General features: G+C 39.7%; 1 protein-coding gene across 5 annotated transcripts in view; it reads right to left on the bottom strand.

Annotated features, from left to right (window-relative positions):
* Positions 1–25070, bottom strand: part of csf1b (colony stimulating factor 1b (macrophage)) — a 36519-nt gene that overhangs the window by 7319 nt on the left and 4130 nt on the right. For 4 of the 5 annotated variants that reach the window (XR_015864851.1, XR_015864852.1, XM_088408392.1 and 1 more), the window contains exons 2-6: positions 15348–15467; positions 13593–13655; positions 9921–10091; positions 9613–9814; positions 9395–9531 (exon numbers count right to left, since the gene is read on the bottom strand). Coding sequence is in view for 3 of the 5 variants with exons in the window: in XM_088408392.1 (XP_088264518.1) it covers positions 9395–9531; positions 9613–9814; positions 9921–10091; positions 13593–13655; positions 15348–15467 (693 nt within the window). In the remaining 2 variants the exon portion in view is untranslated. The remainder of the gene's footprint in view (positions 1–9394; positions 9532–9612; positions 9815–9920; positions 10092–13592; positions 13656–15347; positions 15468–25070) is intronic. The other variant, XM_088408394.1, reaches the window with a different exon arrangement.

Genomic DNA, 25070 nt, shown 5'->3' with positions numbered 1-25070 from the left:
CCGGCCCAGACAACATTCCCGGCCGTGCACTCAGGGTTTGCTCATCAGAGCTAGCTGATGTGTTTGCGGACATCTTTAACCTGTCCCTTGCATGGGCCTCTGTCCCCACCTGCTTCATGTATAGTGATCCCTCGTTTTTTTGCGAAAAGTAAAACCTTTTCAATTTAAAACATTAAAAAATAAATAAATATATATATATATATATATATATATATATATATATATATATATATATATATATATATATATATATATATATTATATATATATATATATATATATATATATATATATATATATATATATATTATTTTTTAATATGAAAAGTCTTCATGCTATACATATTTTCTAAGACAAATATTACTGCAGTACACATTTACTTCAATCTTAATTGATTAAACCTTAGACACTGCACAGTAAGTGAGCTTTCACCCTTTCCTTTGAAGTTGCACGCAGCCGTGCTCATATTAGCAGCGGCCAGGACGTTGAATTAAAGTCAAATCTGTACATGATCAAACATGATAAAAATGGAGAGTTTAGAAGTACCATTTTATTTTCATAGAAATCTAGGTAAGAGATTTCCAACGGTCTGGTGAACATCTGCTCCAATGTTTTTCTGCCTCGACAATGTGTGTGCCTTTGCTATGGGTCGGTTTGATGACTAACACGGCACGTCCCTGTGGGTGTAAAAGCGGGAGTTGGGGTGGGAGTAGATTACAACTCCACAGAGACGTGCCATGTAACTCATTAAACTCACATCTTGTTGTCAACAGGCAGAGGAGCAAAGACGACGTTCACCAGACCATTGAAACCTGGATTTCACTTTTTTTTCTCCCCCTAAGAAATCCACACAAAACCGAGGGCGCGAATCAAAGCGCAAAGTATATATATATATATATATATATATATATATTATACAGTCGAACCTCTATATAGTGAACCTCTACAAAGTGAATCTCTCTTCATAGTGAACGAATCTTTACGGTCCCTTGCAAAACAGCTATATTTGACGTGTATGTAAAACCTCCTCATAGTGAAACTCCACATAGTGAATAATCTCTTCATAGTGATGCTATTAGTCAGTCCCTTGACAGCATCTACCTCTATATTGTGAATATCTGAACTTATCGAAAATTGTGAAGTTGTAAAATTGGGCGCACTGTCGGGATTTCCTCCCTGCCTAGCCGCTCTCGCGCGCCGCGACTTTCTCTTGCATTTTCACTTCGTCCGCCGTCCACTGCGCACGCGTTTCTCCGCTGGTCATCCCTCCGAAAATTCTAAGATGTCGGAATCTGCCGTGAAAAGTATGGATGCTAGATCTATAAGTCGGAAGCGAAAGCCTTTGTCGTTGGAGGAGAAGTGCGACATAATTCGGAAGTGTGCGAGTGGAGTGAAGCAGAATGCCATTGCAAAGGAGTACGATGCTTCGCCTGCTGCGATATGTGGCATTCTGAAGAAGAGAGAAGAGATAATGCGACTTGTGGAATAATAATAAAGATATTTGTTCAATGTAAAATGTTTTTACATTAGTTTTACCGCATTAGATTTTAGTGTTTGAACAACTTAAGTTGTTTAATGTACATTTATTTACATATTTATTTTTAAAAAAACGTATATAAAATTATTTACATATTTATTAAAAAATTATTCACATATTTCATCAATGAATTCTGAACATTTTAGGAAAACCTCTATAAAGTGAATCTCTCTTCATAGTGAACTTCTCTCCTCGGACCCTTGAAGTTCACTATGTAGAGGTTCGACTGTATATATATATATTATATATATATATATATATATATATATATATATATATATATATATATATATATATATATATATGCATATATATATATATATATATATATATATATATATATATATATATATATATATATATATATATATATGCATGAAATCTACCCCATGCAGAGAAAATTATATCACAGACTTTTTCAACAGACCGGACTGATTGGGGAACCATGCTTAATGGCACATTTTTCAAGGTCTCCAGGAATGGAGTTATGCAACCTTCAGTCAGACTGCATTTTCAACAAATCAGTCACTGCCTCACCACTTTCCATGGACTTTATAAAACTGCCAGGCTTACTTAGTAAGACTGTAACCAGTATCCCTTGATTGTACTCTGAAACTTGCTTTTGTCGCTTCATCTTCCACCCCTTGATTTAAGAGTACCCAAGATAATATACATTAACAAGATTACAGAGTAATCACAATATAAGAGTAAACATTATAAACTGCTATTGTTCTATACAACTCTTACAACAGTTACCACAAAATATTGAGCTCATTTAAAAAAGCCACATTTTGTGATTTTTGACATTTACATATACACAAAATCTACCAAAGGAAATCAGACTCTCAGGCTTTCTGCCTTTTTCAATTCTTTTACAATCATCAGGAGAAATTAAGTAGGTGTTCAAAATTCAGGCATTTCCCCCAGTGTTTATCCTATATCAAAATAGGGCATTGTTGCCATCTACTGGTGGTTGTGTATCAGTGAAGTTGTTTCCACATTTGACATTTAGCGTGGCGCAGCCAGACAGACATTCTCATTGAGAAAAATATTGTCAATAGCAGTGAAAGAGTTAAACTTTAAATATCAGAAACCAAATACTAAACAAGAATAATATTTTCACCCATCCATCCATCCATCCATCTTCTACCGCTGTGTTCCGGGGTTGGGTCGCGGGGGAAGCAGCTTTAGCAAGGAAGCCCAGACTTCCCTCTCCCCGGCCACTTCATCTACCTCCTCCGGAGGGATCGCCAGGCGCTCCCAGGCCAGCCGAGGGACATTTTGACCCACTAGCAGTTTAATTTTCTTTTCGTCAACCATTTGAGCATTGCCACTTGAATTAATATACAGCTTTTGTAATTTTGGTGCAGCTGTGCCACAGTTCAATGATCTCTGCAATAAATGATTCAACGTCCCATCATGCTCAATTCTACCTGTGCAAACTCTAGTAAAATAACAAAAGAACGAACCCAGCCACCCCCTGGAAACTTTGCTTCAACAAAGCATTGATATCAAGACTGCCATGTCGTCAAGGTTCTGTTGATCAGAGCTCATGTCTCACTGATGATTTAACATTACCGGTCACAAGTTGTCAGAGAAATCTCAGAAAAGAAGACTAGGACAAGCCTAGCTGCTTAAACAGCAAAAAGAGTAACTCAGACCAGCCAAGATTGACTTTTCTACGCCGGCGTAGGGAAAAAAGGCTTGAGCAAATGTAACTCGTGGGTCTTCCAACGCCAGTTTTTCCACTTGCCCAGCCGTTCCCCCCGGCTTTTATTGAATAGAAGCATAGCAGATTACAAGACACAACAAAAGAGCCAGCCGGGCGCCACCGGCAGCTGGGCCAAGGTCCCGGCTCACACTTTCGTGCGTCAACAGTTCTATCTAAGGACAGGGTCAAGATGAACTAGGATTGCATAAATGGGTAACAATGAACTAAGAACATAATGATAACAACCTAATATATGATTCCCTTCACACAAGTTAAAGACAGGAAGTCGTTCATAGGCTGCAACATGCTGTGGAATGCACATTGTAGTTCAGATTGATGAGTTGTCACCATGTGTTTGCATACAGAAATGGAAGGATTCCATGAAAAGCCGTTTTTACAACATTCCATTGAGAATTGCATACAAGTGCACTGAGGCTTTGGCCAAAACCATACAGTTCTGAAGTTCAGATCGATTTTTATTTTATAAACCGAGTAAATCCATGCAACAATGCGAGGCTTACAAACTGTTTGAAAGAATCTAGTAATTCATTTACTACTGTCATAGCATATGAACAACTTCAATGATGGAGGGAACCACAATTTTTCTGTTACTGCCAGGCGGCAGAAAACCGCACATTTTCCAACCATGACAGAAATGCAATTTTGATGGACAACATGAACACGTGCTCTTAATATAATGTATTCCTTTTTAAAATAGATTTTATTGTGCATGTGGAAAAATCAAGCCTTCAACAAAAAAGCAGTTGAACTATGATAAAAATAGCCACAAGGCGTACTGTGAGTTTTTGTTGTTGTCATTGTTTCTTTCTCCCCAGTGCAAATGCGATGCTCTCAAGTATCAAAATCATCATTTAAGTAGAAGTCCAACATTAAGGGTAAGCACTTAAGTTGTGTTCAATATAATCAATTCACTTTAAATGTTAACATTCTTGAGGGAGTATGTTCTTCCTGCATGTCATTCCAAATTCACAGAGAAATTCTTAGGCCCTTTTATCTAGTAGTAAACTGTGGTATAAGGTCTGATGGTAGCCAAAACTGCCATCACGTCATCAAGTGTTGATATTACAGTTTAAGAGTTTACCATACTTTTCCGACACGTATAACGGTTTGGACGCCCCCACCCCAGGTATTAATCATGCCAAAAAAGTTTTAACTTCTAGAGCTCCACAATTTCTACCTATATATTCTTTTCATGTTCTCAGCAAATATCTTAAAAGAAAAAAAAAAAAAATCTCAGAATTTACTATGACACATCCTTAAAATCAAATGCACAGATGTTACTTATTTGGGTTCAAAGCAGCTGAGGCCTCCTTTTTTGCACCCTGCATCTTGTGTTATTTTGCAATTACATTCCAAACACATTTCCAATATTTTCTGAAAGAAAGCCTTTCATTGATTCCAGAATCAAAGTGAACCAAATGGCTGATTTTTGTTCTTCACTGACAATCTTAAATATGTACCTTGCGAGACCCCACTATTCTTTTCAGTAAAGATGTTGACAAAATGACAACTGTGATATGTGTTTAAAAGACTACAGCAAAATTGTGACAAACTAATGATGACGCTTTTCTGGTAGAAATTTCAAAATGCATGCTCATCTCATGCAAATTGTTCAAAAGGAAGCCGGAATTATTGGCAGCCCTCAGGCGAGTCACCTTCAGTCGCATGTCCATCCCCATGCTGTACTCTGACATAGTGTGTGAGGACTTTCATTTGTGCAGGATTATGCATTAAATTTATTTACTGTTGTAACCATACGTTTTGTACTATTAATGTTCTGTACAATCTTTAACTAATCTCTAACTAATCTCTAACTTTTTTTACTGATTGCACAATTCCAAAGTCCGGTAGTCCCCTAAGTGTCACGTTAAACAGTACTGTGGCACATTCAACAGACATAAACTGATCACAGGTTTCCGGACGCTGCCGACAGACTTTAAAGCCAACTAGAGGAGGTTCAAAAGCTAGCCGATCGGCATCCATGATGGCAGGGGTGACCATCCCAATAATGTTTCAGCTGTGTTCAAATTTCTTGGCTGTAGACCCTTCGCAGACTAGGTCCTTTAAAGCAGGGCTTCTCAAACTTTTTGGAATCAGGGACCTCTTTTAGAAAAACATTTTGAGGAAAATGGAAAGCAAAAATTGGGAAAGCAAGAATTTTCCAAGGACCACCATTGCAACTGTTTGCAGGAAAAAACATTAAGCCAAACATAAGTGACATTTTTATTCACCAACATATTCAAATTAACATATACCGTATTTTCCGCACTATAAGGCGCCCCAAAAGCCTTAATTTTCTTAAAAAGGTGACCCAAAAGCCTTAATTTTCTTAAAAAGGTGATGGTGCGCCTTATAATCAGGTGCGCCTTATATATGGGTCAATATTGAGATTGGGATTCGTTGATGGGGAATGAACTGATAAAGTAAGCTTGTTTCTTTTGTGTGTTTACAGTTGAACAAGGTTGCTCATACTGACATTGAGTTATTATGCTATTGAGAGTTTAGAGTTATCATTTGAGTTATTATTGTTATTACTTTGAGTATTACTACATTGTGATTGAAAAAGTTTTAAAATATGTCATTAATTGAGGGTGCGCCTTATAATCCCGTGCACTTTATAGTGCAAAAATAGGGTATAGCTATTTGTTGTTGTTGCAAAAAATTAAGCCAAACATAAGAGACATTTTTATTCACCAACATATTCAAATGAACTAGTATATTTGTTATTTTCAGCATACTGAAGTTTACAAAATAAAAATTGTGAATTGCACACCTCATAACAAACAGGTTGCAGCCCAATATTGAGTGACTAAATAATCAAGCTCTTTGATAATGACCTGGATTACTTATTTCAAATTTCAAAACTATTAAATTATACAAAATATATTAAATTGGTTGAATTGATTGCTTTATCGCTGAACCATACATACATTCACTTTTAATGAATGAAAAGAACACAAACCCCCTGCAGTCAGGCCACGCACCCCAACTTTGAGAACCACTGCTTTAAAGGCTCCTCCTCATGTAGCTTCCATGGACTGCATTAAACCGTGGCGAATTCGGACAGGCCTAGCGTAAAGTTGGGAAGAAAAATGGAGCAGTATCGACAATACAGGGAAGCGTGGTCTAAAGCAAACATTTCTCAGCACCTGTCTCCATGGAAATGAAGGCCAGTTTCGAAAGCTCGATTCAAACATCGCAGCAACTTGGACGCTGGCGTGCGTTTCGGACCAGCCAGAAGTTATGTCATGTGGTGTTCAAATTTCGCCTTTGGCAAATTCATTCGGACACAGCCAATGTATGAACAGAGGCGGCGACCAGCAAAGAAGACGCTCCCTTCAAATGTAAACAACACATACAGTAGACATTGGCTTAATATCTGCCAAAGGTGTGCATCTTGCTCAAAAGGAAGATGCTATCTCCAACTATCTTCATTTTCGCCCGTTGTTTTTATTGGAATGAATAGTGTACATCGATCTTAACCGTGCTAATCTTTTTATAAAACCCTTATTTATGGCTTCTAATCCTAATGGAGGTGAAAAAAGGTAGCCTTAACTTCCCATGAATGCAACCAGGCGCACACCATTATCTAGCTCCCAAGTACAAGCACTTTTTCCACAAACAGCGAAGGTCATTCTTTGAGAGGCTCTTGCTAATCAAGAATTCTAGCGTAAAACATGGACTGATAAAAGTGTTTTCAGTGAAAAACAAACAAACAAACAAACAAAAAAAACACTATGTTGAGTTTTCATTTACTATAGCAAGACCAAAACCTTTTCGATTCAGTTAACTGAAACTGAACTCATTGTACAGTGACTGCCATAATTATTGGATATAAGCTGTGCTAAAAGCCTTAAAATAGTTGCAAATACTTGCAAAAAGCACAAGTCAGACTGACAATTGTAGAAATGGCTCGACACACAGATTTTAGCAGCGTGATTCCCCAAGTATAAAATACACTTTTTTCCCCACTAAAATAATGGCCAAAAGTACGGCTGCATCCTATATTAGGGCTGGTATTTTTATATCGGCCGTATTCTTACGGACAATAATTAGCATTATGGGACGAGCTAGGGGAGGGGGACATCAGGTGGTTGTGAGCATCGAGTGCCTGTTGCAGCTAACAGCAGCTCCTGTTAGCTGAGGTTGTTACAGCATTATTTTCAATTAAAAAAAAGAAAAAGAGGGCAGACTTGAATCACCGCCGAGTTCATCTTTGTTCACACGCAAAAATGACTAAAATTGAGAGTAAAGAGTTATGATGTCTCCTGCTGATTCAAGAGTGCACTGGTTAGAGAACACGGAAAGGAGATGATTAGTAGGGAAATGAAGCTGGCGATAATACGAAGAAGGCCAGGCTAGGCTACCCTCACTAGGGAATATGGCCATAAGTAGCTCAACGTCACTCAAAGGTAAATAAAATGTCATTTTTCCTTTATATTTTATATTTATGACGTTAATTGTATAAATGCATCTTATATATAAGTAGCACTTACTATACTATTTTATTTCCGATATTTAATAAGTATATTCAGTTTTGATATTTTTACCTGGGGTTTTATACGCATTAGCAAATTACCATAGATTTCTATTGTCCGATCCCAACTCCGCAACGGATTAATTTGTTATGGCGGGGGCCCACAGTATATAACTTATGGGAATGAACATAAGAGAATGTGAAGTGTTTGCAAAAGATGAGGTTTATTCTGTTTTGCTAAAAATACCAATATTTGACCCCACAATTATGGGTTTGTCTTCTACATAGGTTTGCCTTATATTTCAGGGAATTACGGTAAACAGTAAAGCATCTTTCTCTGATGTAGAGCTTTTCCAACTTTGTTACTTTAAAGGCTTTACAGTGCTTACTCATTTATCAACTGGTGACAAAGCATCAGGAGCAACTGTGGGTTGCGGTGTTTTGCTCAAGGATGCTTCTGCAATTTACTTGAGTCAACCTGCAGTCAAATAAGCTCTTTAAACTATCAGTTGCGTAATTATCTGGACCTGACTCCTATTTCAATGAAACCCCATGGAAGTGAGCTAAAAAGGAAAATGGAGAGAAGAGGACCCAGGTCACTGGATGACTTGGAGCAATTGTGGAAAGAATGGTCGGACAACTCCCTTTCTTTTTTTTCCCATCTTGTAAATATATTTTGGATAGGATTATTATCTGCTATTTGTGGCAAAAGGAAGTTGCAGAAATTGTTAACGTCGAGTGTGCCAATAATCGTGGCAGACGCGATTTGACGTATTTTTTAATAGATATGATGTTGGGTTTGGATTTTTTGGGATTACGATTGAAATTACGATTTCTTTTTCCCCCGTCAATGATTTAGTCATGATTTTGCTTTTTTCTTAAATGAATTTATTCGAAGCTATAGAACAGATGTGACAAAACATTAGAAGGGCAGCGTATCTCATAATGGGATTCCTAAAACGTGATGACTGATAAGCATTTTTGTCCAAAGGTCCAAGACTAAAACTAAAACGCCTGCCAAAACAAAACTGCAAGATGCAGAACACTAATGAGGAAGACTTATTTTCCCCAAGAAACAATAACAGCAAGGGTATGAGCTTAACTAACTCGACAAAACGAAAAGACCTGCAGAGCACTCTCATACACCGAGGCCATAAAATGCTTGAGAACATTTTGTGTGTTTACCAGCATGATCATCGCTTTCCCACAAATGCAGTTTTACAACACCGTGTGTTGTAGTATTCTTACATGTCGGCATAGCTCTAACACAAATGAACTGCAGCTGCTGTGGTGTCTGATTTTATAACATTCCACAGCTCCTATGACATCTTCTACCTGGTTCAGAGTGGTAGAATAAAACCATGGCTAAATTCAGATTACCAATGTTGACAAAGGCAACAACAAAAAAAAAAACACAACTCAGTCTCAGCCGTTTGAGGACCACAGCTCTGTTTTAGTATAGTCGACATTGTCTGAATGAGCCGTCACCGAGAAGCCTTTCATATGGAATGCACTGTGTAATTTCTCTGCTGCTTTCCCAGCAGGCCTTTATCAGAGAGCGCAGCCACGAGGTCAGGGCGCACGTGATCACGCTCGGGATTTTATGGAACAGATCACTTGGGAATTAGCAACATAGGAGCACCGGTACCTTTTGCGTGATTAGACAGAGGAGCGTAAATATGAGCAGTAGTGCTCCGAAGATGGCGGCGATGATGAAGCCAAGCTTGTACAGGTCTCTCAGCGGTCTTCTCTGAGAGGCCTTCACTGGCCTCGTAACATAACTGTCTGTAGGAGATTACACACAATCTGTGACCTCCGAGGCTCCCGGTGACATCGCAGAACCCCGCGATAGATTGATGATCCCACCTGTGCAGCCTTGTGTGGGGGACGCTTGAGGTTGCTCCGTGCTGGAGCCAAACAACTTTGAGTAGTCATACTGGCAATTCCAGTCCACCGGTGCGTCGCTTGTCGTTACCAGCTCCAAATAAACGGACAGCACCCTTGAAGCTCTCTGCAGCGCTTCTGCAGGAGACCCTCTGTAAAGCACTTCAAAACTCTCGGGCTTGTCCTGTCATGGGTATCAGGAAACATAAAACGTTTTGTCAAGTGCTTTTTTTTTGCCCTACCGGACGGCTCCGTACTTCGGGCCGAACTATGTGGCAAGACGCACTCACCTCAACCTCCTCGTTTATCTGAGGAACGCATTTCTGTGAGTAGATGTTGAGGATGAGTGCTCTCAGTGACTGAACGTAGCTATAGTTGACCGAACCCCGGTTATATTTGAAGTGTGTGGTGAGGAGTTCCAGTATCCAGGGTAAGGCAGCTTTCACGAAGCAACATTTGCTCTGCAGGTTGGGAATCAGAGAGTGCGGTCAGAAAGGTGGAAGGAGAGAATAAAGGATGGCCGTTATTATAGAACCAAGGATAAAAAAGTTCAGTTCTGTGTTAGAAAATTGGGATAATTTCATTGTGAAGCAATCAAGAAAAATTAGAGTGCTCTCGTTGGCTACAGCCAATGGACGCTCTGTTGATTCAATCTCAACTAATTTGGGGCCTCCACGACGTCCTCTATGAGAAGCTGAGCTATATCAACACAATGAATGACGCCTCGAATGACATTTCTTTCAATTTTAAATAACGTTCATGGAGAAGCTCCAATCTCCTGATTGAATAGAGAAAATTTACCCAGGCTAAGTAAGTTAGTATCCCAGCATAATGGGAACTTGTGCTAATTTGCTGTACTGACTGTCACTGAACTGACATTAATTCATTCATCATTGACTCATTTATTCATTCTTTTTTTTTTCTTTTACAAAGTATCGAAAATGAACAAGAACTTCCTCAATTTTTTTAATGAGCAGGACTTACTCTTCAATTAAAATATATACTTTAAAATAATAGGCTTGAATAAAATATTCATTGACTCCTAATGCACCCAAAATTCAAGTTGGTTTGGTCGAATACCCATCAATGTTTAAATCTGTTAAATGGAAACGTCAAATCATAAAATGCACACACCTCTGAAAATTCATTGACTTTCATTTGGTTAGCCAGGGGTCAGCAAACCAAAATGCAGAAAGAAAGATATAACAAATTTGCCTAGATGCGCAAAAAAAGTGAAAGCTCTAAATAAGCCTTACAATGAAGCCTTACAATATTAGCTACATTCGCCATCAAAATGACTAAATAGGCTACAATAAAGACCTTTCATGATTAAAATGTTTATTTGCCTTGTGGCACATGCGTCCCTGAGAAAAGGAAGGGCCATGTGACTGCTGTATGATGGTGCTTTAAGTTTAGTTTTGAATAGCTGTTTTGTTGCATTGATGGAATGATATAAATACAAAAAACAAGTCCGATTTACCTTTTCATTTTTATTTAGAGGATTCGAAAAAAACAACAACAAAATGGAACACCATACTCGGACCTGAGTCGCGAAACACAATAATATCCCGAATTGTCATTATGACTTTTTACAGACAAAAATCATAAATCTCTTTATTAAAACCAATTTCTTTTGAAGTTTGGGATACGGGACTGTGTTCTCCGTCACCCGTGACTTTTATTTTTAGACATCAATGGACAGTTTCTCAACATCGGGCATGTAAGATCTTTTTCTTGATAGATGATTACAAAGAAGACATGCAGGCAATTCAACCCCCCCCCCCCGCCCCTTTTTTTGGGGGGGGGGGCAATAGCCACCCAAAGAAACATGCGTCTTCATTGACAGAATTGTTGTCATTTCATTTGGACTGCATTCTACTCATTTTTGTAGCATTGGAAAATGTTAATAATGTTTGTGTCATGTTTGTTAACCAGACACAAGAATAGATTCTCTCCAATCTTTTTCCATTTTTATATCATTTTGAAAAAGCTCCAGGGAGGCAATAGTGCAACGCTAAAGAGCCACATGCGGCTCGCTGATCCCTAGATTAGGCATTGTATTTAAACATTGAGGGCCTGTCTGGTAAAGTGGCATCCGAAATAGGAAAAAAGAAAACACAAACACAGCAGCAGTGGCAGGCAAATGCATTCAGCCTATAAGCCTCCAAACTAGGTCAAGGAAAAATTCAACCTTCGAAAACAGTGATTGCTCCAAACCAAAATTTTCACATAAATTACTGTATGTGCAAGTGCAAGTCGAGTTTTTTTCCTCATTTTCAACCCCCATATTAGGAGGGGTCGACCCACAACCCCATAAGTCAAGACCTGCCAAATTTTTTCCACATATCTGTGTTTTGCAAACATTAATTTGACTGCAAAATAAATAATATAATGTCATTCAAAAGGCTTAAAATGAATAAATATACCTCTAATTGGATATAGTATGCATCCATAGTATGCACAACACACAGCAAAATATTTGCGTTGTTGTCAACAATGAGGCCATGTAGCTAATTTTTTCAGCGGACTTTGACCCATTATGAAAATGAAAAGAAGGCTTGACTTGTCTGTTCAAGACAAAAATGAGAGACCAGTGGTGGAATTGGATGTCAGCAGGTGGGGGAGAAACATTGTGAAGGTCAACTTTCTATGCTCTGATCTCGCCAGTCATCACTTGCATTTCAAACAAATTGGATTGAGTCCGAAGATGACTGCCACTGGAAGACTAACAGGGATGTTTGGACAAATGACAAGGATGAAAAAGAGCATGTCCAGGAGTTATATCCATACATTGAAATGGGAGGTGCTATTTGGCGTGCCAGTGCTGATGAGTTTTAGGGCTTTTCCACCATTTCATTTTCATCTGTGTCAAAAAAATAAAGCTTTGAAACTTCAAATCATTTTATTGCTGCTAAATTACCGTATGTTCCAGACTATAAGCCACACCGATATATAAGGCGCAGCATACAAAATTGAGCAAAAAAAAACAAACAATTTTTGCCATGACTATAAAACCATGACAATAAGCCGCAGGTCATAACATCAGTTATTTATGCAGAAAGATGTTTTTTTTTTTTTTAATTTGTATTTATTTTTTAAAACAAAATTGTCTGCTTATAGCATCATCACTGAACATGCCTGCATTTTTAGCAATAACATATATATATATATATATATATATATATATATATATATATATATAATTTTGTCATTTTAATAGCACACGCTATGTCAACAAATTGGAGTAGACTTATATTCGCCTTTTTGTAAAATTCTTCCAAATTTAAGTAAAAAAAAAAAAGGGGGGGGGGGTCGACTTATAAGCGAGGTAGACTTGTACTCTGAGAAATCTGGTAATCATGAGCCTTGCTTTAGTTGTATTTTCCCCCTTTTTCGAAGGAAGAACATACAACCTGATGGTTAGGAGTGCTTTCAAAGTATATAGGCAAGACTTGCCGATATCATACGGTAGTTTTATGGCAAAATAGACCAGGAAGCACATTAAAAACATCATCAGTGCCTTGATACAGCATGTGCTACATCACAGTGGTCATGTGACTGGTCAAGAGCGCGCTGCGCAGGCTAGAGTCATTTCATTATTTTGACACTGAATTGAGTTGAACAGTTTTTTTTTTTTCAGGGAATCAGATGCCATGTTTATTCAGGCTACCTACTGATATAGACCAGGCGTGGCCAGGTCCGGTCCCCGAGAGGCACAACACAGTTGTTTTCCATTTTCCCCCTCAACTAACAGACCTTATTCAAATGATCATGGTCGCATCAAGATTTGCAGAAGCCTGTTAACGACGCTGATTTAAATCAGATGTGTTGCTTGAGGGGAAACATCGAAAGGCGGTTGGATTGCGGCCCCCGAGGACTTGACTTGGCTAGCCCGCTATATACAATCAATTTTTATGAAGTTCTTTTAAAGAAGCGCCACATAAAATGAAAAGGCAGCTCACCAAAGATTTCTGTTCAATGAATGTGTAGGTTATCGAACACCCGCTTCTCAATTGGTTATCCATCTGTAGACAAAGCGGAGACAGAACCATGTTTATACAACTTTTTTTATTGGAGTATTCACTTGTTTAAAAACCCTGAGAGGAATTGCACCAAATGCGGCCCAACACTCACATGTGCAGATCTTTTTAAAAGAAGTACCCTTACACCCATGAATTATATTTGTAAATGATAAAAACTTATGTTTCTAAAGGAGCTGCAGCAGTGACATGAGCCTTCACCGAAGAACTTTATTGACTGTGGCAAGCTTAAATGTGTTGATGGGTTCTAAGCAGTGTATTAAAAACAGCTCTCTCGAGTCTCATGCACTGACCCTGAGGCACGTACATTTCCGGGTCTCTCTTGTTGGATAACAAGAGTCGATTTCAGAACAAGAAGAAAGTGCTCACTGTTATTATCTCCATTTCTTCCTTTTATTAGATTCTTTCTCCAATCGCTTTCGACTGATTTTATTACCATAATTCCCCACATATAGGGTGCGCAGATGTACATTTTTATATCGGCAGTATTCTTACTTACATTGATTACCGGAATGGCACAAGCTGGGGAGGGTTGCGGCATTTTCAATAAAAGAAGCAGGCAGATTGAACCAATGTCCGAGTCTGTCCTTGTTCACACACTGGAATACTACTAAACGCCAGAGGAAAACGTGATGATGTCTCCAGCTGATTCAATTAAGAGTGCACCGGAACAGGAAAGGTAATCCATTTGACTCGTTTATTAATTATGGTCTTTTGCCATTTACACACAATCATAAACTTGGTGAAACCTCCATTCTTTTCAACTTTGGGTATTTATGGTCAAATGAACTCAAACCGCGTCACGAGGAAAAGGAAAAACAACAGCTTTGAGCGCATTCAACGTTACACCGGTGAAGCGTTGGTCCATCTTATACGTGGTAACATAGAAAATACAAGAACTTCGCCCCAAAGTAAGGGTGCGTCTTTAACACAGGTGTGCCTTATATTTGGGGAATTCTTTTTCTCTTAAAGTTCTTTCATTAGATTAAAAAAAAAAAACATTCTCTTTTCTAGTGATTATTAGGCTTTCTCACTTGTTTAAACGTTACATTTGATTCAGATATTCTCCTTTAAACAAAAAAATCTTATTTTCTTCCATTGCATCTGATTGGCTGTCTGTCCTTGACAAAAAACACCATTATGTTGTTGCGGTGTTTTAAAGAGCAGAACAGTGTTAGATATTTGGTGGTTTGTGGTGGATCTGCAGGGTTGGGTAGAGCCTGAAGCTTGCGGGGAAATTTATTTGTGCTGTTAAAAGTAACTGTTTTGAAGCGACCACTAAATAACGTGTTTGTGAGTTGATCCGCCTTCCGAACGAAACTGGCACAAGAAAAAAAAAAAAAAATCTTCTAGCCCATTCAACTGCCTACTTTAAGATTTATTTCCTTTACGTTCTGTGCCTACCAAAAACACTGCATAATACATAGTAATGAGTGAAGCAGAATGAACCATTTTTTTAGTGGATGCAGGGAGATAAAAACTGTTTTGTCTTGATGAAAAGCAATGCTATCTTTGAAATTCCACAGCGAAATGGATTTCATCTTAACATTTAATTGATTTGATTTTTATAACCGACATCTAAATAAAAGTATAAATCTTCCCGTTTTTCCAAAAGCCCTGTGAATGCCTTTGCTTGAAGCTTTTCCCCCTGACTTTAAAGACTTTGAAAACACCTACCAGATGTCGGAGTGTCAGCAGGTGGTCCCTAGTAATGGAGTGTCTGCATGGTCCAGGGACCTCTGCCAGTGACATTGGGAAACTCAGGAACATAAGCACACACAGACACTTTACCTGCAACTGACAGAATCATAATTTCAATTTGCCAGCATGTTTGCAACCATTGCGTCCAAAATACACAAATGATTACATGCGTTAGTATGCACGCAAGGGCTTCTAAAATTCAACTAGCCCATTAGTTCAGCTGTAGGGAAAACCTAGTGTGACATCTGCGGTATGATTTTTAGGAGCGGTACCCATGATTAATGGCGTGTAATTTGCAGAAACATTTAGCGAACATTAAAATACGCTGAAATTTGTATTTTGCCATTACTTCTAATGGCACCATCACTCTTCATTGTCACAGGCTTGAGTTTTCTTAAAGGCATAAGTGTCCGCAATTGTAAAAATATTTCCAAGGCCAAAAACAACAAGCTTTTCAGCAATGTAAAAAATGCAATTGTCATCAAGCCCTTCAAGTTAATAGGCGCGAAAAAAGGCAAAACAAGGGGCAAAAAAAACGATTGGTTCCACGCAAAGTGAGAACGGGAAAGCAGAAAAGGCATCTGTGAATTATTTGTTTAGGCTCGAGAAGCAAACATTTTTGAAAGCTATCAGATGAGTCATCCCCAAATGGGAAATAAACTCGCAGGCAAACTTAGAAACTGGAGCGAATACATTGGACATGTGATGGACAGTTAATGTCTCCTGAGAGTAAACCATCCGTTTGTTGTTGTTTTTTTTAAATAGGTATACCATCCCACAAACTTATTAAAACCTTTTCAAAGATCCCTTACAGCAGTAGTGGGGCGAATGACCCCAGGGAAAAGGCTTTGTTTTTGTCATGTGAAGTGTAATTGAAATAAAATAAGGAACCCATATAAACGCTGTAAAAATAATGAACAGTTGTTGAAAATTGATTTATATTGCCTTTTCTTTTGTTCTACAAGATTAGGTGTACCGTACCGTACCGTATTTTTATAGATGATAGTCCTCTTTAAGGTTGGCGTGACGAGAAGAGAGGTGGGGGGGAAGCAAAATAGATCTGAGAAGCGCTGCCTTTTAAGTGAATTTATTAATTTTTCCTAAATGCATGATACCCATTTTAAGATAATTGCTAAAAAATTCAAAGAATGAGAACAATGTCATTCTGCATTCTGGAGTTGTAGCATGCAACTGTCTTCCTCCATTGCAGCTTTGTTGATTTTTTTTTTTTTTTTATATTGTCGTGCTGTTACCTTCCACGTGTGATGGCGAAGCGTGGGTGGACAGAGTCACACGACAAAAATAACTCCTTAGTAGACTTTACTTGTCTCCAATACGCACACAAGTTACACGCACGAGTGAACGTTTCGTTAACATACTCTACGTTGTTCTTGGCCTCTAGCTCGGGCACAGACAGCGCTGAGCAGTATCCGTGCAGTGAGCCGTGAGTACCAAAAAACAACCATAGAACAACAACTCGTCTCGCGATGACAACCGCGAACTGGACACGAATGTTGCATTCAATGACCAAACTTGGCTCGGAAAACCAAAACAAGAATTGATACACAAGTATAGGTCGCCAACATCTGAACTGCCTTACACTACCCCCCCTTTAGGAATACTGAGTCCCTTCAGTATCTGGTAATGTAATCAAAGTTGCTGAGTGTTAGTGTAATCACACACATAAACTAAATTATTGAATTTTTAGGCCATAGACCCAACCTAACTTGCATATAGGTAAAAACACATAAACATTTTTTTTTTTTTTTTTACACTCAACTTAAACAGAATTAATGAACTTTCTCTTAACATTTAGCTTTATTCTACTTGCAACTAGTGTCCAAATCTCTCTGGTCTATGAACTAGGCGACCACTTGATGTTTGAAAAGTCTCTGCCAATGAGTTGGTATCGCCTCGTCTTCTTCTTGGCTGAGCTGCTGAGGTGCTGGTCTGAGGTAATTCACATTGACCTTTGGACTCCATTGAACATGTGGTCATCTCGCATGGACCTTTGGACTCCCCACCTGGATCGTATGGCAGCAGCAGTGGCAGTAGGGAAATGTCATTGTCAATGTCTTGGAACCCTGGGGGCTGGCAATGCTGTAGGACTTTGCTTCTCTGCCTCAAAACCCAAACGATGCATTCAGATGAAGGTCGAATGGTCATGGCTTGTCCCAGTGTTACTCTAGCCACACAATAGTCCGATTCATCATCTCGCACAATCTTTGATGGCACAAGTTCATTTCCAATGAAGACCTTGCCACGGGCGTAGACAACAACATCATGCGCCTTCATCAAATCCAGCCCCAAAAGAACATGGTCCCTTATGGAAGCTACATGCACTTCCCAGGGAATAGTCTTGGATCCAATTTGAAAGGTCACTTTGAGTCCATGTTTAGCTTTCATGCCATCTCCAACTCCTGCATTCAGTAGATAGGTCTCATTTAGATCAGTTGGTGCAATGTTGCTTTTGAGGATACGCTGGTACAGTTCCTCTGAGATCACAGTGGTTTGAGCTCCAGTGTCCGCAACAGCCTGAGTTGGAATGCCATTTATAGTTAGAGGAATTTGTAGACTTTCACCTATCTTTTTGGTGCAGCCAATCTGCCGGCCTTGTAACTGGTGATCTGAGTCTACAACTGAGTTGTGTGAACCGCCATCCGATTGCAGCTGGAATTCTTGATGCTTGTCGCCATGTTTATGTGCAGTCATAGGGCTAATTGGTGTAACACAGTCTTTTCTGAAGTGTCCTGTTTCACCACACTTGAAACACGGGCCAGCTACCGCACGATTTGGGCTGGGTGTTTGCGAACGTCCTCTGCTTTGTTGCAGCTGCTGGTAGTTTTGCTTTCGTTCTGGACCTTGGCTTTGGGTTGGTTTGGGTTGTTGGTGTCCTGCATTTAGAGACAGGAGATTCCCAACTTGCAGCTGCAGACTCTCGAATTTGTTAGCAAGAGATTTCACTTCATTCATTAGCGTAACAAACTGGTCAAAAGTGACATACTGAGGAGTCTGAACCCTGCGGGATATCGCAGCAGTATCTTCAAGCATGTCTCCTTCATCAACCCATGCGATGCGCCTGGTTCGGTTCCTTAGCTCAGTTTCACGGCCCACTGTGGCTTTGAAGTTATGCTCATGGGCCTCCACAAACTTTTGTGCGTCAACAAGAGAGCTTGGCTCACGGTTCATGACTTCATAGGCCACCTTTTGGTTCCGTAAGCCCTTAAGAAAAGCATCGGTTGCCAGCTGGTCCTGAAGCTGAAGATCAACTCCTGGGTAGGCAAGTGTGACAAGGCGTCTCACCTCCTCAGCAAATTCAGCAGATGTCTCACGGCCCTGACGCAGTTCTCCCAGCTTCCTCCTTATTGTTGTTGGTGGATCCATTTTTCCAAAACGTTGGGTGAGTTGCTCTACAAGTAGAACATAATCTTCCCTCGCGCGCTCAGGAAGTGAGCAGACATACCGCACTGCAGCGCCTCTCAAACATTCATGCAGCCTGTCCACTCGTTCCAAGGTACTCCATCCATACTTTCTGGCTTGGCGTTCAAATGGCATTAAGAAAGAGTCCCAGTCATCAGTTCCATCAAATATGGCTAATTTAGGTCTTTGAGGTTCTGGCATGTTGTTAAAATAGACTCCAGTATTAGGTTCCCTGCTTCCATAGGTGGTGTGGGCATGTGAGGTCTCGTGCTCGGTGTCTCTCACTTCTGGGCGTCTATTGTCAGTGTCCGGAACTCGCCTTGATGGTCTTGAGCTTTGAGATCTTTGATTTATCACTTCCAATTCGGCTGCAAAAGGAACACGATCTCTTGGCCTGGTTGGTCCATGAATAGATGCACTTGGTTCAAATGAATGGCTTTCCTCCATTGACTGCATTGGATTAATGTCTTCTCCACCTTGTGCAGTAGCAAGTAATGCTTGGATCTGTGGTGTGGTTGGTTGTCCTGTTATATGTGAAAGGACAGGGGCCAACATCATTTGAAGGTGTCTTGCTTGTTGGTTCTGAGTTTCCAAGAGAGTTTGCAGCCATTTTGGAGCTATATCCGCCTCTGCTTGGCTTGCTGTTGCGCCTTGTAATTCCTCCGTCATTTTTGCTCAGTTTTTATTGTGTATTATGTCTACTTCGTCGCTACTTCCGCTCACGCTCTTATCGTGAAGGGGCGGACCGGAAGTTGTGTGCAGCGACGCTGCGACAGCTTGACAAGATCTCCTCTACTTTCCACGTTCAATTAGACGAACGGCAACGCGTTTTAGCTCGACTCCAGTTGTTAATCCGTTCGGAGCGGAGAGGAAAACAGTCTTTTCGATTCTTTACGGAATTATTTTGTAGAAATATCCCACTTCTGACACCAGTTGTCGTGCTGTTACCTTCCACGTGTGATGGCGAAGCGTGGGTGGACAGAGTCACACGACAAAAATAACTCCTTAGTAGACTTTACTTGTCTCCAATACGCACACAAGTTACACGCACGAGTGAACGTTTCGTTAACATACTCTACGTTGTTCTTGGCCTCTAGCTCGGGCACAGACAGCGCTGAGCAGTATCCGTGCAGTGAGCCGTGAGTACCAAAAAACAACCATAGAACAACAACTCGTCTCGCGATGACAACCGCGAACTGGACACGAATGTTGCATTCAATGACCAAACTTGGCTCGGAAAACCAAAACAAGAATTGATACACAAGTATAGGTCGCCAACATCTGAACTGCCTTACAATATATATATATATATATATATATATATATATATATATATATATATGTGTGTATGTATGTGTGTGTGTGTGTGTGTGTGTTTGTATGTATGAAATATGTGCAATGTGTTTATATGTTGACACTGTTGCTGTCCACTAGCAATTAAGAAAAGTTTGAAATAAAAATGAAAACTACCATCTTTCTACATAAATATCTGAAAGATATCTGTCATAAAAACAGTTTGTTTGTTTTTTTTTGCTCAATTTTTGCTGGCACGGCTTATAAACCGGTGCCGTTTATAGTCTGAAAAATACGGTACTTGCAAGAGTTTATGGTACTGCGGTCCCGAAAATGTATCCGTTTCGTTCGAATGTTTGATGTAATCTCAATCGGGGTCAACACTGTATGTAAAAACTTAACGAGAAAGAGAGCTGTGTGATGTGATCCCGCAGGGGATGTGAAATGATATGTGGCAAAATCACAATTCGGCATTACAATCTCTAAAATGGAAATAATTCAATTGGAAAATTTCCATACATGACATATTTTATTTCACACAACATTAGAAGTAAACAGACAGACAAAGATTCAGCAGATATGCCCGAGGTACATAGATACAGAAATCCAGACCACATTCAAATGTTCTGGGAATGCATTTCTATCCGAGCGTTTTGGGGGAGCCATGACTCAGCTCTCTGTGATGCCTCGGGTATGTGGTTCCCAGGACGTGTTTGGTTTTGTGTTCTGGGATATTTGGAAGAGGATCAGTCTTTTGTCAAAGTACTCCTGATGGCCGGAAGCAAGGCTTTTAAACAGATTTGGCTTGAGAATAAAGTGGCCACCGATTTTGATCCGAGTAATAAATCCACCAAACATTTAAAGTATCATCGGAGGTCTGATTTATTAAAAAGTATTTTCAATCAGGTGCAAATGATCAGACCACAATAATGTATACTGATTTAAAATGAGTTTGAATGTAACTTTAATAACTTGTGCAAAATATAGCTAATCGATAGCTTGTGCACACATTGCTTACCGGACACAATTAAGTAGTGAAAAACTATTGTACACATCCACCATGTCATGATTTAGCTCATTTCATATGGTCAATTTCAAAAACGAAAAAAATAATTGAAATCACTGAATCCATTATCCAGCCCAAATCTGAACAAAGCAGTCACCACCCGTTTGTACCCATCTCGGGGGCAGCCATTTTTCCACTTGTCATCGACTGAAAATGACATCCCATTTGCTCGGGATTCAAATTACCAATCGCAGCTCACCTGCTTTGTGAACGGCCGTTTAATATAATATTAGTAATAATAATATCCATCCATTCATTATTGTAATTGCTTATCCTCACAAGCGTTGCAGGCGTACTGAAGCTGATCCCAGCTGTCTTCAGGCAGTAGGCGGGGTACACCCTGAACTTGTTGCCAGCCAATCGCAGAGCACATATAGACAAGCAACCAATCAGAACACAAAAGCTGCAAATTTAGAGGGTCCAATGTTTCAACCATGCATGCATACTCTTTGAAAGTGGCAAGAAAAGTCCGGGCAAAATGTTTACTTGCTGATCTACCTCAGCAGAGATGAAGGCGGCACCGGCAGATGGCAGCTTGAATATGGACAATACGTACACAAGGTGTGCAGACGCCCATTACTTTCATTTCGTCAGAGAAGAAGAAGAAGATAATTGTGTGGTACTGGCTTTAGGCTTAAGCCAACCTTTCACTGGATGTGTAATGAGCTACAATTAGGATTGCAAATCCATATATCCAGTCATGATGGTGAGAGCAATATCAAATAATACAATAATAGTGTCATGCATTACATTTCAAATACAGTAATATTGTAATGTAACTAATTTCTTTGAAATGACAGTGATAAGTAATACATAATGCATTACTGTACAGTTTGAAGTAACTTGCCCAACACTGGCTCCTACTGGTTATAACAGCCTCATTCAAGCGAACGGTGACTTGAATTATTGTCTAAATAATTGTTCTTGTAAAATCAGTCTGTTGCACAAAAAAAGCTTTGAGCATGCTGTAATGTGCAGAAAAAATAGCATCAATTCATCAACTTTGACTTGTCTATCAGTTTGTATTTATAGATGACTACAAAAATTTATAGTCGTTCAATCACTACCTTTAAGACAGGCAAGGTAGTAGCTCGTCCAGAAGCAACCAGAGTTCTTCAGTTAAGGAACCAGCAAGTGTGTGCTCTGTGTGGTGTGTTACAAAAATATGCAACAGATGTAGGCGGTCTTCTCTTGAACCCCGGTTATGATGATGAAATCATGAAATAGATGAAAAAGGACTATTTTGACAAAAAAAGACAGTTGAAAGCCACAGTTAGCGTTTAAACCGCACCACACTGAATTTCTCCTGTTTGAAAATGGGCGGGTTGTGTCAGTAAGCGTAACAAATCATCAGTGAGTGATTCGATGTGACAAACCAAAATTACGAGTGGAAAGTCCTCAACAATAACTACATCACATCAAGTTTACACCCTTCTATATTTAAATGTGTTGGAACTTTTGAATTTCAGAAGAATGGAAAAAGACTGCATGCTATCAAAAGCAACATTGTGCTCTTGTCTAAGAAGAGAATTTGGTCAACCTAATTATGGTAGTTCATGGAAAGGAAGCAATGTTGAGTTCGTGCTTTGCCTTGAGGACAGAGCAACATCGCCTGTGAACTCCATTGTGAGGTTAAAAGACACTAATCTAATAACAAAGGCCCATGGATGACTTTTTATTGGGTCTTCAACCAAACCAAATCAGTCCCTTGCTTTTTTACCGGTCATTGAGCAGACTACGGTTAAATAGCTTAATAAACTAAGTTAAATGGTTTTAAATCATTAAACGGTATTAAATCAATTCATGTGTGCAGTAAAGCTGCTATTTCATTACAGGTTCGAGACGGGCCTGGCCGTGCACTGTCTGGGGATTGCTTGGACTAGGCAGGCCTCCATTGCTTTTCCATTCGAATAGGCACCTATTCAATGAAGTAGGACAGAGGATGTAACAACTGAATTGTGCAGCCTCCTGAACATTGGGTTTCGCCATAGGATTTCATGTGTGCTGAGTCTTGGCCACAGATTTTACAGCCATTCAAATTACACACAGTGGTACATCTACTGATGAAATTCATTTGATCCGGAAGTAATATGGTAAGGTTTCATAAGCGGAGACGCTTTTTACATGTAAATGGCATAATCCGCTCCGGGCCCCCCAAAATGCTCCCTTAAATGACTATCATTAATTTATGAAAATGCTCCATAAAACGGCAACAAATATATACTAAAATTACATTGTGCGTAATAATCAATATATGCATATATGGCAATAAAAAAATGGATTCTAAACACTTTAAATAATCGTCTTAAGTGTAGCAGTTGACAATATGAATGCAGTCCATTTGAGATGGTGCCGGAGTGTTGGTGATGAGTGCAGAGAGAGAGAGAGAGAGAGAGAGAGAGAGAGAGAGAGAGAGAGAGAGAGAGAGAGAGACCTTTTTAGGATGCTTAATTTGTACGTTTTTGTTTTACATTTCCAGTGATCCAAGAATCATTTACAAGTCCACAGGTGCAATAATGCTTATTTTTTTATGATTATTTTGTGCATGGAGGTTTATTCAAATTTAGTGTGGATGCCATGTGAAATGCCTCCTGTGTGAGGTCATTGCTAAATTGCTAACGGCATGCTAACAGTGTGCCAACAACGCAAACGTCAGACACGACAGCCCGAAATGGTATGTTAGATATGTGTTTTTACGTGAATATGTTAGTCGTAATCATGTAGAGTGTTGTGAGTGCTCTATTCAGTTGAATGGACCACCTCTCATTCAATCAGCCACGTCGAGTTCCTGCCATTGTCATCTCGTCGTAGCTGTCAGGATAATTGTAAAAAATGTGATTATACATTTGCTATGATAAATATAACTCCTTGCAATGAAGAAATGCTTTGCTATATCATAAATATAACTGCTTGCTTTGCCGTGAGAATATATGCATGGCTTGCAATGAAACAACGTGTGCTATGAGAAGGTTGCCTTGAGAAGGTTGCTGTCTCGAACTTCGCCGTGGGAAGGACGACCAGCCTGATTAAGCTTGGCCACAGTCAATGTCGCTTTGCTTGTTGTCTACAAAATATCATGCCACACTTGTAATAATCATACACCCACATGGAAAGACAGGTGTACAAGGATCCGGCCATGTTGTTTTTTGGGTGGGAACCTTTAAGTAAATTTGAGACCTCTAAAATCAAATAAAAAGACAGGGTTCGGAAGGGCTGCTTCAGAAGCGCGGTAGAGTTGACCTTGTGCAGTCCTTCTCCGTTCTCCTCATGCATGAGACAGAAAAAATGCCTTCTCTCCTTCTTTGTGTATAGTTTCTCACAAATGTCCAACAGGTGAACCTGACAGTAGCCACCCTCCGACATTTAAAATCTTCTGGCGGCTGTCCTCAGCTATCCTGGGGTTCACGGCTAACCGTTAGACCAGGCGTCTCCAAACTCCGTCCTCGAGGGCCGCTGTCCTGCATGTTTTCCAGGTTTCTTTACCCGACACACCTGATTCAAATGTTTAGGTCATCAGCAAGCTCAGCAGAAGCCTGATGATGATCCTGATCATTTGAATCAGGCGTCTCGGGAAAAGAAACCCGGAAAACGTGCAGGGCAGCGAACCTCGAGGACCGGGTTTGGAGACCCCTGCGTCAGACAGTGGTCGGCACGAGCCCCATGTTGTGACTTGCTAACATGATGATCATTCATCCAATTAAACGGACTTGGAGAGCAGTGTCTTTCTTTTATGTGTTCTTCATATACTGTATTTTTGTGACTTAATTGGTTGCGAATGGCTACCGTCTCTGGCTCACTCTCATAAAACCAGTAAATAGCCGTGTACAAAGCAGGTCATTGCTGTGTCTCTTATGAAGCGCCTAACTTTCGGCCAATCAGATGACAGTGACATCACGGCATTTTAGAACGAGGATCGGGGG

The sequence above is a fragment of the Hippichthys cyanospilos genome, chromosome 2, assembly GCF_059441005.1.
Source record: "Hippichthys cyanospilos isolate Australia breed blue-spotted pipefish chromosome 2, RoL_Hcya_1.0, whole genome shotgun sequence".
NCBI lineage: Eukaryota > Metazoa > Chordata > Actinopteri > Syngnathiformes > Syngnathidae > Hippichthys > Hippichthys cyanospilos.
The sequence above is the reverse complement of the archived record's forward strand: the minus strand, read 5'-3'. Positions and strand labels throughout refer to the sequence as shown.